We start from the raw sequence: 15,800 nt of genomic DNA on the forward strand, positions 1-15,800 counted from the left end.
CATAAGTATGAGTTTCTACAGAGTTTATTTTACTACTCAGTTTTCACTGTTTCCCCATGCCAACACTTATCAGTATGAAAACGATACTTTACTGAATTCCTACCTTAAGTTTGTCACAGAGTAATTTGTAACTGGTTACTAAAGATAAGCGAATTCCAGTGTAAATAATAATTTGTTATTACAGAGATTCGGTTATTTGTGGGTCCAGTTCTGTCTACCAGAATGTAATGAAATAAGCATGATGTACTGTGGTTAGTTAACACAGGTGTCACTGAGGCAGTCTTACTGCTCTTCTGTGTATCTATTCTATGTATTTGCCTTTTAAAGAAAACTTCAAGTTATTAGAGGAAATTACATTTGTATGATGAAAGAATTCCTTTACAAAAGGAAGCACTCATAATAGTAGTAATAGCTAATATTTATTGTTTCCTCTGTGCCCAGCACCATTAAAAGTACTTTTGTGTATGAATGTACTTACTCCCCCTAAGACTACTGAATACTATTATTTCCCTCATTTTATAAACAAGGAAACTAGGGCCCAAAGATGTACTGGGTCTGGAATTTGAAACTAGGCAGCTTGCCTGCAGAGCCTACACTCTTATCTATTAGGTTGTATCTTCTATAGTACTTCTGACAGTATGTTTGCAACCTTTTTGTTAATAGATGATAATAGGCTAGTTGTCCATTTAAAAAACTGTAGAACACTCTCCCTTTTAGAAGATTTAAATATAGAAAGAAGCTTAGCTTTAATTTTGTTTGTTTGTCCAATAGTAACATTTTATGGAGATGGCTTATTTATTTATTTATTTATTTATTTATTTATTTATTTATTTATGGCTGTGTTGGGTCTTCGTTGCTGCACGCGGGCTTTCTCTAGTTGCGGTGAGCGGGGGCTACTCTTCGTTGCGGTACACGGGCTTCTCATTGCAGTGGCTTCTCATTGTGGAGCACGGGCTCTAGGCGCGTGGGCTTCAGTAGTTGCGGCACGCGGGCTCTAGAGCACAGGCTCAGTAGTTGTGGCGCACGAGCTTAGTTGCTCCACGGCATGTGGGATCTTCCCGGACCAGGGCTTGAACCCATGTCCCCTGCATTGGCAGGCGGATTCTTAACCACTGCGCCACCGGGGAAGCCCATGGAGATGGCTTGATTATCCTTTATTTATCACTGCACAGTTTTATGCTTTATCAAACTATTAACTACTCCCAATATGCAGGTTTAAAAATGGCACCATAGTGTGTATTCTTTCTAAAATTTTACCTTATACCCTGACCTTTAAAGGCTCTGAAAGTATTTTAATTATCTGATTCTAACTATCTGATTTGAATGGGGATCAAGTGGTAATGCTAATAACATTGTTGCTCTCCCTTCCTCATCCCCCTGCATGCTTTCTGTAATAACTTAAGTTTATTATAAAATATTTGAATGACCCGCAGGTCCAGATTTTATTAACCTTTGACTAACGAGTGATATATAATAGTCATTATTCTGTGTATTAAGTGCATCAACAGAACTTATGAATTTTTAGTATTTCCTTTCAGAGCCTCGTGTGGTTCTTAGGAATTAAGTGGATGCATAATAAACTTAAAACTTAGTTCAGGTTAGTCATAGAAAATTGATGAACCATTGATGCCTTTCCGGCAACCCCCATGTCTGGAACACCTCTGAGAATTAGGAAAAAAGTATAAATGGCCTCTAAATAGCAAAAATCCATAGGTGAAGCTTATAGACTTTATTTTTAGCATGTTGGCCCTTTGACACTGGTTAAATCCATTTTTTTAGTCACAGTTAAACTAGATAGGTTAGCTAGTTCCCGGCCAACAGTGTATTATTGAGGTAGTGTAGGGTGATACTATACTTAAGTAAATATGTACAGTGGATGGCAGTGTAGCAAAAGGAAAGACAAGCACTAAAATCCAATGAACTGCACTTAGAAATAGCCTGAGCCCACCTAAGTTTAGAACAGGTTGGTCTATATACTTTAATTTTCTTTAAGTTCAACATAATGTCTCTGTCCTTTAAAAAGAAAAAAAAAAAGGTTGAATTTTGATGATAATCTGAAATTCAGAGTATAAAACATTTGGAGAAACATTCTATCGAAAGTGATTTGCAGTGTTTTTGGTGTGTAAAGATGAGATTTTAAGTTATCTTGGGGTACTTGCCTTATATACAGATACTTTTACCTTCGGGAACGTTAATGAAGAATTAACGTTTCCTAATTTCATAGACTCTGCTTAAGACAAAGTTACAGTGAACTATAATTTTGTCATTTTAATCTAACCGTATGTATATACTTTGCTTTTATTTTATTAGCTGTGAGTTAGTGTTTAAGAAAACAAGTTCTGGAGTCAGATCTATTTGAATCTCACTTCTTTATTTTATTATGTGACTGGACAAAACCTCTCTGAGCCTTCATTTCCTCATATATTTATAAACAGTTTTTGAGCAGCTCCTTTGTACCATGCACTGTTTTAGGAGTTAGGGATATGTCAGTGAACACAGAAAGGTCAAAAAAATCCTTCTCCTCATGGAACTTACCTTTTAGTTGGGAGAGACTGACAATAAATAACAGATTAATAGTACCTATATTTTAGAGTTTTTTTCAAGATTAACTAAGGTCTGATGGGGTAGACCTTAGTTAAGGGAGGGGTAGACAGTTTTCTATCTATAGTGTGTAATAAATGTGAGCACCTAATAATTTTAATGTTTGATCCTTGACCTCACCTGACTAGTCTCGTGTTGGGATAAAATTAAGTTCATTGAGTGTATTAGTCATCTCAAAAATTGATGATTAGTAATAATTTTTCATTGGTGATATTGAATACATTAATTTTCTCTAATATTGTTGAGGGGTGTGGAGGAGTAGAGGGATCGCCGGTAGTCTCTCATCAATGTATGTACTTTGTTTTTCTTTCCAACAGCCACCAAAAAAGACATCCAAAAGAGAAAAACCCAAACAGAAAGCCACTTCTAAAAGTAAAAAATCTGTAAAAAGTGCTAATGTTAAGAAGGCAGATAGCAGTACCACCAAGAAGAATCAAAATAGTTCCAAAAAAGGTATGTTAGAAATGACACATTTTCAGCAACCTAAAGATATACATTATATGCTATAATACAGTTTTTAAGCATGTGTGGAAAATAGGTAAACTCTGAGGAACATTTGAGGGGGGAAGGTAGTATACCAGTTATTTATAGTTTATAATTTTTTAAATCTAATACCTTTTCAAGGATCTGATGAATACTTATAGAATTCTTCCTAATCTGTCTTGAATATTAATTTATTTTGCTATATAAGAAAAATTTATTTTCGTGTCATAAAATGTCTTACTTTTAGAAAGTGAATCTGAGGATAGTTCAGATGATGAACCTTTAATTAAAAAATTGAAGAAGCCTCCTACAGATGAAGAGTTAAAGGAAACAGTAAAGAAATTATTGGCCAGTGCTAACTTGGAGGAAGTCACAATGAAACAGATTTGCAAAGAGGTAATTGGACAAATGCTGAGATCATTTTGCTTCTGTTTGAAAAATTCTTTCACCCATCCCTCAGTTCAAAGCTAGATTCTTAGGTGCATTCATTCATTGAACAAATATTTATTGAACTACCACATGCCAGGCATTCTTACAGGTGCTGGGATACCACTTTCAGTAAAATAGTCAAAACCTCTGCCCTATTGGAGTCATTTCATAAATAACATTTGAATGTATACAGTGACTAAAGTTAAGGTGATACATTGCAAACTCCGTAGGAGATGTTCTTTTCCTGATCTAGCAACTATTTTTATTGATGCATCCCTAGATTATGTTAGTTTAAATAAGCAGGATCTTGTGGACCACCTTATTTTCAATACTACTATGATAAATGAGATGTTATAGATTAGGTTCTTAGCTCAAACTTCTCTTAAGTTCTTCTGATGCTTCTCAGGAAATGAAATGATCTAGTCTTGAATATGATTCTGTAGTGATTCCATACTGTAGATCAAAATTGAAAGGTTTTAAAATCTAGTTTCTTATGGTAAAATGAAATTAAAATTTGAAATGTACCAAAAGTGGAATATTCTTTACTTTTTTAAGACATACTGTTTTTCTTATTCAGCATTCGTTGAGCCTCTGCTACATATCAGGCACTGGGATAGATGTTAGAGGTAGAGCAGGAGAAGCCATTATTTGGCTTAGGGGTCTTGTGTAATCTAGTGGGTAGAAAGAGGCAGCTGTTTTAGTCACTTAATACAGTGTGTGAAAGCTGTGTTAGAAGAGTACAGAGGGTGCCCCACCACCACAGAACAGAGGGTACCTGCTTGGGAATGGGGGTTGGGGGAGTCTGAAAAGGCATCTTAGAAGAGGTCTTAGACCGTCAGCTTTCATACAATTGAGGAACATCAACACATTCACATAAAACATGACACGTAATGACTGCGAGGAATAGTCATTAGTTTAATTTGGCTGAAGACTAGAGTTGGAAGGAATTCTTCACAGAAGTTAGGAGAGAATACTAAAGAGTTCTGCAGATTTTATATGTGTTGTTACAGAGTTTGATTTTTCTCCCTGAAGCTAATGAGGAATTGGGAGGCAGGGTAGGTTATTGAAAGGTATTTGGCAGGAGCAGTCTAGGATGACTCTCAAAAAAAAAAAGATTTTTATTTTTTAAGGGCCATCCTAGACACATCAAGAAGAACAGACTGGTGAAGAATGAGACTAGAGTCAAGAGAAACCTTTACATCATAATCAGAGTTACAGGGCTGCCATAATCCAAGTCTGAAATCAAGAGAGCCTGATCACAGGTTGCTCTGTGTGGGTGTAAGGGCTTGGGTGCATTAATCATAATAGGGAGTAGAACAAAAGGCATACCTCTTGAGAAAAGATGAGTTTTGTTCTAGACATTTTAAGATGGGGTATTTGAAACATCCAAGTGGGAGAAATTGTGAACATTGTAATTCTCCAAGGTAGGAGAGAAACCTAGACTAGGATATTGCTGGGAGTTAAAACCAGAAGATAAGGTGGCCTAGAGAAGAAGGTAAAGGATGAGAAAGGCAAAGGACAGAGTCTTGGAGACCATTATCATCAAAGAGTTGGGAATTAATTCCTACAAAATGTAAGAAATTGTAGAGTCAGTAGTAGAAGGAAGGCCAGAGAGAATAGTGCTGTAAAAGCCAAGCGAGGAGAGTTTCAAGAAGGGGCAGGGAGGGGTAGTTCCCTGCTTAAGAAAAGGTAATTAACTTACATGGGACAGTGGACAATGGCTGTGGAAAGTCAGGTCACAGAAAAGAAATATAAATGACCTGTAAACGCGAAAACATTAACCTTCCCTACTAATGAGGAAGATAGAAGTCAAAAGGAAATACTTTTGCTTACTAACTTTAACAAAATCTTTATAAAGATGAACAGTTTTCAAGGTTGGCAATGGAATAGGGAAACGTACTCTCATCCTTTAAGTTGTAATAACTTTGGAGAATAATTAGGTAGTATGTTAAAATTTAAATGGCAAATACCCTTTAACCCAGCAATTCCATTTCTAGGTCTCTATCCTAAAGACATAGTCACATCTGCACAAGATGATTTCAGTAATGTTAAGCATGTCTGTAATACTGAAAAGTCAGAAACAACCTAAATGACCATCAGTAGGGAAATGTTTAAACTGTACATCCATATTTTTGGAATATGAACTGTGTAGCAGTTCAAAAGAACATGGAAAAACCTTCCAGGTATTGTCAAAGTTTTAAAACAGAGGTATTTCCCTATTTGTGTAAATACAGAAAAACTGTATTGCCATTGATATATTTATATGTTTGTATATAAACTCATTTTTAAAGGTCTGGAAGAATACACAGCAAATTGATAACTGGTTTCCTTTAGGGGAGAGGGACAAGGGCAGACTGGAAGGAAAATTGAAGGGAGACTAGTTCTGTTCATTTGAATGACTTTTGTGAATACATTTCTGTAATTTTAAGGGGATTATTAATAACATGGAGAGGTCAGGTGAGAAGAACTTAAGGGTTTTTTTGGACTCAGCAATTAAGAGACAGTTGTTCACATAATAGCAGTTTTGAAGGGTGGTAAATGCCAGGGTTGTCCCTTGGACTGAGAATGAATAGTGAGGAAGAGAATTAATAGTGAGGAAAGTGAAAGCTTCTGATTTAGTAATTAAATTGGGGGAAGATACAAGTTGATAAAATACTTTTTAAGGTCAGAGGGGAGTGGAAGCATGCGTTAGGCTGAGGGACAATTCTGGGAAAGGAGAAGATGAAGGTACAGGAGCATTGAGGGTTGGGTCCCTGCAGAGGTAGAGGAAACAGGACTGTTGATGAATCCAGACACAAATGAACTGGAGGAGAACAGGCATGTCAGAAAGTTGAAGGAATTCATAGTAATGGCTTCTTGGCTGAGAGCAAGAGTGTGGGACACTTGAATAAGGGGATGCAATTGCCACTGATGAGAATGTAAGGGGAACCTGATTAGAAATCCTTGGGATTTCTAGGGAGGCTTTGACATTGAATACCAAGTGGGACCATTTTTTTTTTTTAACTTACTTTATTCAAGTATAGTTGATAAAATGGAACCATTCTTTTCAAATTTGTTGCATTTTCGCACAGAATTTAACCATATAAAAGTTAGACCAATTAAGGGTTGGAGTTTTGCAGAGAAAGAACAAAGGGCAAATAATTAGAGTAATGTAAATGATTGAATATATTTGCAGAGGTTGGCAAACTACAGCCTGTGGGCCTTTGTAACACAGACATATACCCATCCCTTTAAGTGTTGTCTATGGTAGCTTTTATGCTACAGTGACATAGTTGAGTAGTTGTGACGGAAACTGTCGCTGGAAAGCTGAAATCATTTGTTGTCTAGCCCTCTACAGAAAACGTTTGCTGACCTTGAATTAGACAATAGGAGTGAAGCCAGCTTGGTGTATATGGCAGTTCAGGACCAGAAGTCATTGTGAAGCCAAGCAGCAGGTATCAAGTTGGAAAATTTAGAGAGTAAAAATTTAGGAGTGGAGGACTCAGTGATACAACTGGAGCTCAGTGATACAACTTTGGGGAGGGGATTGAGCAGTGGTCTGGAGGCTGAAATTCATTAGAGTTGAAGTTCAGGAATCATAAGTAGTGTTAGATGATGTAACAGAAAAAATAAGAGGATACCTAAAATATCTGATAGATAACCTACCAATATAAAGAAGTCAATCCATTTAACCTAAGGTCTATCTAGAAGTTTTCCTTATCCATGTTTATTGTTAGTTCAACTGAAACTCCCACTTTATAAAACACTGAGAATGTTTTCATGCTAGTTTACTGCTCTATATACAGTATTATTAAAACTACTCATTTGTTGTAGAATGCTACATGGTGAACCACTGGTGGTTAGAACGTACTGTTCAAACTTACATGCAGCTCTTTGTCCATAGCACACATTTCTTCATTATCCAAAGATAGAGAATAGTATTGGATTTTTAAATCTACTTTTAACATTGTTTTTCCTTTTCACTATAGGTATATGAAAATTATCCTGCTTATGACTTGACTGAAAGAAAAGAGTTCATAAAAACAACTGTTAAAGAGGTAACTATATCCAACTTTTCGAACTTTGATCATTTTGCACTTACAAAAGAAATTACGTGTATCAAATACTGCGTATTTTTCAAAATATTTATGTCACTAAGTATCACATGTGATGCTCAAATTTCCTCAAAATGGGAAAGATAGTTATTTTCATTCCCATTTTAGAGCTTAAAAATAAAGTTTGAACATTAGTGACAACACCTGGCCTCAGATGAAGATGTGGGTTCCGTGTACGTGGGTAGCTGGGCATCTCAGAGTTCATACAACCACTTGAGCACATGTTCCTTGCTGTCCACCAGTTAAAGGCAAGAGAAGATCAGCAGTAGCTGTAGTCTTGTATTGATCCCAGCTGATTTCCCAAGGTCACAGTAGTAAAAATAGAAGTTAAAAAATAAAATGAGGTTTTATGTGTTCCAACTATTGTATGTTGGGCATGAGGAAATAACGTTTCTCTTTCGTTACAGCTAATTTCTTAAGAGGACAGAAACAGATGACCTGTACCCATGGATTTAAAGATCTGATTTATACCATTATACCAGCAAAGAGAATGTATTTCCTTTTCAAAATCTTTGCAAGCGTTGTGTTGGTAGAACTTCCTTCTGACCTTTTTATCTTGAGTGTTAGGTGAATTTGCGTTTGCCATTTTAAATTGCATTTCTATGCAGTTTTTAGTTTAAATTTTTGCATGGCAGTAATTGTCCCTTGCTTTTATAGTTGTATTTTGTACATTTTGGATTTCTTTATATAAGACTATAGATTCTTGAACTGTTGTAGTTTTTAGTGTGCGCGCAATATTAGCTTAAGACATACTTTTAATCGTAGAACAGAAACGATCATAACTGGCATTTATACATGCAGAGACTATTGCAGTATTTAGCATATGAAATATTTTGAATACACATCTGTCAGTGTGAAAACTCAGTGGCAGTGTGTTCATCATATTAAAAATACACAAGCTTCAGCCGTCCAGATGACTGAATCGGAACTTTTCTCCTGCATGTGTATATATGTCAAATTGTCAGCATGACAAGAGTGACAGATGTTATTTTTGTATTTTTAAAAACGAATTTGTTGTATATAAAGTTTTTTTATTTCTTTTGTGCAGATCAATTTTTAAACTCATATAAGTATGTATCTTTACAGTTATTATAAACTATGAAATGTCAGTGTTCAGCCAGATGGTATGACGGAGCAGTGAAAGTCAGAATTCAGTGAAGAAAATACTGAAGGAACAGATAGTTCTCTGCTTTGCCTTGGAAGTGTCATCAATTTATAGTTTTAGTGTTAACCCTGCAACAGTGTCTGTAGATACGTTTTATAGTGAGGATAGACTAAAATCAACACATCAAAACTTCAAAAATTTGGGAGAGTTGGATTAAGTAGAAGCACATTTGGCTTATAATAAATGCACTGATTTTTATTAACTGCTTTTGCCCATATAAAATGCTGATATTTACAGGAAACCTGGCCACCTTTATAATTATGGTGAAAGTACCAGTTGTAATTCCAGATTAAGATAATGTGTAGACAGTAGTGGGTATCTGACAAAGTATTTCTCAAAAGTGGTAACAGACTTATTTTTAACATTAAAGAAACTTAATGTATTTGTGGAATCAGGGGTGTTAGGCTTTACATTTTGGCCAATTAGGATTCTAGGTGATCAACATATGGACCACTCCTGAATGAGACTAATTTTGTCTTTTAAATTAACTGTCTTAATCGGTTTATTAAATAATCTCTTAATTTTAAAATAAAACATGCTGCTTATACAAGAATTAGGCCTTTGATAAACCATTGAATGTTTAAAATATCTTTGCATCATAGAACAGAAATATATAAAAATGATATATGTTGACTGTTAACAGGTGTTTTCACAGGTTTGACTTGTTTCTTGATAAAGTTAAGACATTAGAGAAAGGTATACTTAATACAAATGAATGGAATAAACAACTAAATGAGATTTAATAATTGGCATTTGGTTTTAAATATTTAACTTGTTCCTATAAACCTTGTCAATAAAAATAATAAATCACCACCTCTGTCTCTTTGCATTTGATGTTTTAACATGTATTTCAGAATAGAGATTTTTAAATGGATTTAGCCCCATAGCCTATATAATTTGGAATGCTTGTCAGTGGTAACTGACTGATTTTACTTTGAATTAAATACATTACAAAGAAATCACTAGGGAAAACTTCAAGTGCTCTCACAAAACTAAGTTGTTGATCAAAGTTAACAATTATGTGTGACCATTTACTTGAAAGGGATATGCAGTAATGCCTATGACCTAAAAAGTCTAAAGAGGGTTTAGAGGTTGAGGGGATTGAGTTGGTGTATGTGAAAGTTTGTGGTGAAGATGTATCTGCTTAAGAGTGTGCATTCATCACTACAGTGCACAGTGTATTTGAAAAACAAGTTTTATTAAGCAGTTTTACACAATCAGCTGTTCACAGTCTGCAGTTAAAACATTGTGTATATTCACCGCTACTCAATTACAAAATCTTCAGACAGCAGTGAAAAACATACTCAAATAACTCAAGAAAAAAAAGGTACCGTGGTTCTTTAAAGAACAAAATGTTAGGTGATGTCACTTGAGACAGGAAATGAGGGGTTTTTTAAAAAATACACATTTACCATACTTTATTTAGGTAGGTTTTCCCCTTGTTTGCTTATAGCACTATACAAGTTTAAGTGCCCAGAAACTAAAGTAATAATGTACTGTGAACCATTTCAACTTAAAATATTTTGCATTTATCACTCGACACATGCTATTCTTTAAACATTTTAATACATAAAACACTTGAAAGCAGAATACTTCCCAATCAGTACCAATGAGCCTCATCAGATAACCTAAATGTCAACATTTTCCTGTGTTAACCTTGAAACCAATATACTGCTATTTGCTTTCTTTCAATTGTATAATACTTTGCTGGAGGGGGAGGTGTGTCTCAGCTCTGTCTGAAGTTCACCTTATGTTCTTTCTATAAAATACGGTTTCTACTTATAAGCTGACTTTAAATTTTAAAAATACCTAATATTTTGAAAAGTGGTTTTAAAGTCATTTTGAGTCCTTTTTTTAAGCTGACCAATATATTGAAAGAATTATTCAAAGACTTTTTAAAACAAAAGCACATAAATTACCCTTATTTCTAACCTGTAAACTGAAGTTTCTTGGCAAGATGGGCATCCTGAAGACCCTGAAATCAATGTTTATTTTTTTTTGTCATGAGTGAAAGAAGGAAAAAGTAAATATTTACCATGTTCTCAGGCTTTTAAGATATGGCTTATAAAATGTGTAATATTTACCAGGATATTACACATTTTTCTGCAGTTTTCCAGTGGACCTGCCTATGGAATACTGAAAACGTAATTCTATAAAAAATATTCCTAGAGACGTACTCAGTTATTTTAAAAAGAGGCAGTGGGGAGAGGCTTTTAATTATTCTGACAAGATCCTTCTGCTAGTGGTTGCCAAAATTGAGGCTATTTAAAGTGTGCCATCCACCCAAACATGACTCTAAGAAAAATAGCCATATTCTACGTCTAAAGTATGAAGACCACACTATCTCTTCCCAATTCTCAGTGATACATGTACTGTTGAAGGAATTGAAAATTTTGCTCTTTTGCCAATGAGTGCACAAATCTAAAATATTTTATTATAAAAGATACCTGAATTTAAATTTCTTTTGAACACCCAATGGGAAGAAATATGTACAATATAAGATAGAAGTTTCATTTACCTTTGACTGAAGAGTTTGTGCTGTATTCAAAAAGGAAAGATTTCTATCTAAATTTTAAGTAAAAGCTCAATATTGGAGCTGTATAAAAATCTTAAGGCTCATTGGCAAAGATACTGATAAATTGTCATAGAGGAAAAGTACATGGCTTTTTTTTTTTTTTTTAAATGATTCCTGCTTGATTGACTTGGTTTCTCAATGTGTGAAAATTGGTCAGCCAAAAAAATGTCAGATTTAAAGGGAATCTCCAACCATGGAAGGATCATATCCAAGGTCTTAATTTAAGGTTATATTCTGCCTTATTCTGAGATCCGGAAGATTTAGCGCTAGTCAGACCTGTGGAAAATGCCATTATATATAAGTGCTTACAGAAGGATTCTTGGGGCTAGTGCTTTCAGAGTGGTAAAATGGGTTTACATTACCATGGCACCTTAGAACATTTCAGTTTTGCTACCCAGAGAGGATTTTTTGTTTGTTTGATTTTATCAAAGTGAGGTTTAACATGTTTTTCAGACTCTCCCATTTGGGAGAAGAAAGCTGGGTCCAGATAAATTCTGTTTAAAATGCCGCAATCTTGCTTGCTTCTCGAACACCACTCAAATATGCCCCTGTAACAGTTTGTGGAAAATGCCTGTTTGTTGCCTGTAAAAAAAAAAAAATTGTATAATTTGAGATCATGTATAAAGAATTTAGATGAAAATCAAAAGGTAAATACAAACTTACACTTTCTCTGATCCTCCTAAAATAAAGATTGTTGTCGCTCCTGTGTGCTCACATGAACACTACTCACCCATCCATAGCACCATGTTTCACCAAATTCATTCTACAATATAGTCAGTGCTCCCGTGAAGTACTGTGTGACATTCATTAAGATATTTTCTATGTATGCCAGGTGCTGGAGTTAAGGATAATAAGACACAGTCCCCTCCCATCAGACAATCTTAGTTGTTAAAATCAGTGATAAGTAAAACAAGCACAAAAAGTGAATCACAGTTCATCCACGGCTGGAGTTTTGCTAGATGGGTATAACAGAAAGTTGGGTTACTCCAAGGATAGATCAGTTCAACAGGAAGGGAAAAGACAAAAGGTGAGGACTGTCAACAGGAGAACCTCACTTTCAAGGAGGTTATAGTGGGAACAATAAGCAAACCAGGAGGACAGGAAACTTGAATTCATGACCGTTAGGTATTAAAGACAAGGTCTGGGATGTGGTTATGGGGAAAAGTAGCTGAAATGGGAGTTGAGTAGGTCATAGAAAAGGAAGGATAGGGCTTCCCTTGTGGCGCAGTGGTTAAGAATCTGCCTGCCAATGCAGGGGACACGGGTTCGAGCCCTGGTCTGGGAAGATCCCACATGCCACGGAGCAACTAGGCCCGTGAGCCACAATTACTGAGCCTGCGCGTCTGGAGCCTGTGTTCCGCAACAAGAGAGGCCGCGATAATGAGAGGCCCGTGCACCGTGATGAAGAGTGGTCCCCACTTGCCGCAACTAGAGAAAGCCCTCGCACAGAAACGAAGACCCAACACAGCCATAAATAAATAAATAAATAAATAAATTTATGAAAAAAGAAAAAGAATCTGCCTGCCAATGCAGGGGATACGGGTTGGAGCCCTGGTCTGGGAAGATCCCACATGCCACGGAGCAACTAAGCCCGTGCGCCACAACTACTGAGCCCACGTGCCACAACTATTGAAGCCTGCATGCCTAGAGCCCGAGCTCCGCAACAAGAGAAGCCACCACAAGGAGAAGCCTGCGCACCACAACGAAGAGTAGCCCCCACTCAACGCAACTAAAGAAAGCCCGTGCGCAGCAACGAAGACCCAATGCAGCCAAAAATAAATAAATAAATAAATAAATAAATAAATAAATAAATAAATAAATAAATAAATAAAAGAAAAGGGAGGATAAGAAACAGATGAAGTTCCACGTGAACTAATTTAGGTTCCATGTCACCTAAACTGATGAATGGAATGGAAAACATCCAGGTGCCAAAGACTTTAATAAATGGGGGAAAGACCAGGAGGTCAGTAGGAATACAATTACAGGGGGAGAGAGTCACAGAGTGACAGAAACTTCAAAGAAATGGCTTTTATAAGAAGATGAGGGAACAACTGTATCACAGCAGCAAAGGAAAGTCAAAAACTTCCAAACCCTGCTCATGACCCTTTGGCACATTAGTCTAATAGGACCATCCATCTCTTGGAAGCAGTTCACAGCTGTTGCCTGGAATGCAACCATTATGCTCTGTTCCTACAAAGTTGGCTCTTCACAGGCCAAGGAGGAATCAAAGACAGCTGTTTTTAAAATTACATTCTTTTGTAAAAATTCAAAAACCCTGAAGCGAAAAAATTAACAACACTATTTTAGATGAACCAGGAAGGCCTGTATAATCCCAAACTATAATATACAAAGTATGAAGGCAGATCAAAGAGTGCTGAGAATTCACTTTATTCTGCTAAACTGGGTGGATGTGTGTGGGGGGGATGGGAAATAGCAAAGGGAAACCAATTCACCCTGAAAAATCCTTTATAGATCTCAGCCATTGGTGCCATCATGGAGGCAGAGGCTTGGCAAGGGTGAAAAACTGAGGATTGGTTTAAAAGACTATGAAGAGTGGGACTTCCCTGGTGGTGCAGTGGTTAAGAATCCACCTGCCAATGCAGGGAACACAGGTGCAATCCCTGGTCCGAGAAGATCCCACATGCTGCGGAGCAACTAAGAAACACAACTACTGAGCCTACAACTACTGAGCCACCACTACTGAGCCTGTGCTCTCGAGCCTGTGCTCCACAACAAGAGAAGCCACCGCAATGAGAAGCCCACTGCAACGAAGAGTAGCCCCCCGCTCGCCACAACTAGAGAAAGCCTATGCGCAGCAACGAAGATGCAATGTGGCTAAAAAAATAAAAAAATAAAAAGACTTTGAAGAGCAATTTGGTCCCTCATCAGGTTCCCCACTCCCCCTACTGCAACCCCCAGGAGTTCTGAGGTACAGGGCAGGGGTGAAGTGCCAAACAAAATGCAATTAAGTATAACTAAGAGTGAGGCTTCGAGTTCCCAGAATGCCAGGAGGTGAGCCTCTATCATGCAAACGAGAAACTAAGAGAAAAGAGCTATAGATAAATCCCGATGTTTGGGCCCCCAACCTCCAGTTGACAAGCTTGCTGGAACTTTCAGTTGGCTTTTTAAAAAGTGCCTCACTCAAATCTGAACAGTCAAGGACTGGACATTCGGACATATGGGAGGCAAAGGCTAAAGTAAAATAGGAACTCGGGAGCCATGTAAGGAACAAGTTACGAAGCAAGAAGAAAATGCTACCAAAAAGGAATAATCTTAGAACAAGAAAGTGCTCATAAAGTAAAGGAGCCAAAGTTTAAAAAATCGACTCAAGGGTTAGAATATAAAAAACAGCAAAGAGTAACAGCAAAGAAGATTAGATAATCAATTCAACAGTTCCAATATATGAAATAGAAGATCTAGAAATAAGAGAAAAATTGTAGGAACGAAATGAGCAGAGTAAAAAAAATCTAGACGATGAAGGACATGAGCTCCAAGATTATAAGGAATGCAAAAAAAAGGCACAGAAAGGATTAGGAATTCGAACAGCAAAACATTTCTCAACAGAAGTAAATCAAGAAAGAAGAAAGGCTGACTTCACACCTATTAGGATGGCCATTATAAAAAAAATAGAAAATAGTGTTGATGAGGATGTGGAGAAACTGGAACCCTTGTGTACTCTTGGTGGGAAGGTAAAGTGGTGCAGCTGCTGTGGAAAAGAGTGTGGTGGTTCCTCAAAAAACTAAAAACAGAATTAAAATATGATCCAGCAATTCCATTTCTGGGTATACACCCAAAATAACTGAAAGCAGGTTCTTGAAGAAATATTTGTACACCCAGGTTCATAGCAGCATTATTCACAATAGCCAAAAAAGACAGAAGCAACTCAGGTGTCCATGACAGATGAACAGATAGACTAAATGTGATAGGTGCATATAATGGAATATTATTTAGTCTTAAAAAAGAAGGAAATTCTGACACATGCCACAACATGGATGAAACTTGAGGGCATTCTGCTAAGCGAAATTAGCCAGTCACAAAAGGACAAATACTCTATGATTCCACTTATGTGATGAGGTTCCTAGAACAAATTCAGAGAGAGAGACACTAAGTTGAATGGTGTTTGCTGGGAGCTGGGGGAGGGGGAGTTGTACACAGTTGCGGTTCTGCAGTATAAAAATGTCCTGGAGATGGATGGTAGCAATGGTCGTACAACAGTGTGGATGTATTTAACGCCACTTAACTGGACACTTGAAGATAGTTAAGGTGGTAAATTTTGTTATGTGTTGTTTGCCACAATTTTAAAAATAAATATTGAAAAAAAGAAAAAAGAGAGGGATCTAGGAAATTAGAACCCCGACCCTGGAAAGTGGTAAGGAGGAGTCCTGGGAGGATAGCTCTGCAGGAGTCCCCGGGATCAACCGGTGCAGCCTGGAGCAGAGGGAAGATGCCAGGA

At 36.8% G+C, this 15,800-nt stretch overlaps 2 protein-coding genes across 9 annotated transcripts in view; one reads left to right on the forward strand and one right to left on the reverse strand.

Moving 5' to 3' along the window:
- Window positions 1-9,585, forward strand: part of DEK (DEK proto-oncogene) — a 29,548-nt gene extending 19,963 nt beyond the window's left edge. For both annotated transcript variants that reach the window (XM_082346406.1, XM_082346407.1), the window contains exons 8-11: window positions 2,919-3,054; window positions 3,332-3,480; window positions 7,482-7,550; window positions 8,015-9,585. In XM_082346406.1, coding sequence (XP_082202532.1) covers window positions 2,919-3,054; window positions 3,332-3,480; window positions 7,482-7,550; window positions 8,015-8,026 — 366 coding nt within the window. In that variant the 3' untranslated portion in view covers window positions 8,027-9,585. The remainder of the gene's footprint in view (window positions 1-2,918; window positions 3,055-3,331; window positions 3,481-7,481; window positions 7,551-8,014) is intronic.
- Window positions 9,586-11,702: 2,117 nt separating this feature from the next.
- Window positions 11,703-15,800, reverse strand: part of KDM1B (lysine demethylase 1B) — a 54,889-nt gene continuing 50,791 nt past the window's right edge. For all 7 annotated transcript variants that reach the window (XM_082346333.1, XM_082346334.1, XM_082346335.1 and 4 more), the window contains one exon: window positions 11,703-11,929. In XM_082346333.1, the coding sequence (XP_082202459.1) occupies window positions 11,846-11,929 (84 nt within the window). In that variant the 3' untranslated portion in view covers window positions 11,703-11,845. The remainder of the gene's footprint in view (window positions 11,930-15,800) is intronic.

This window comes from Balaenoptera borealis (genome assembly GCF_965194805.1).
Source record: "Balaenoptera borealis genome assembly, chromosome: 12".
In the NCBI taxonomy this organism is placed as follows: domain Eukaryota; kingdom Metazoa; phylum Chordata; class Mammalia; order Artiodactyla; family Balaenopteridae; genus Balaenoptera; species Balaenoptera borealis.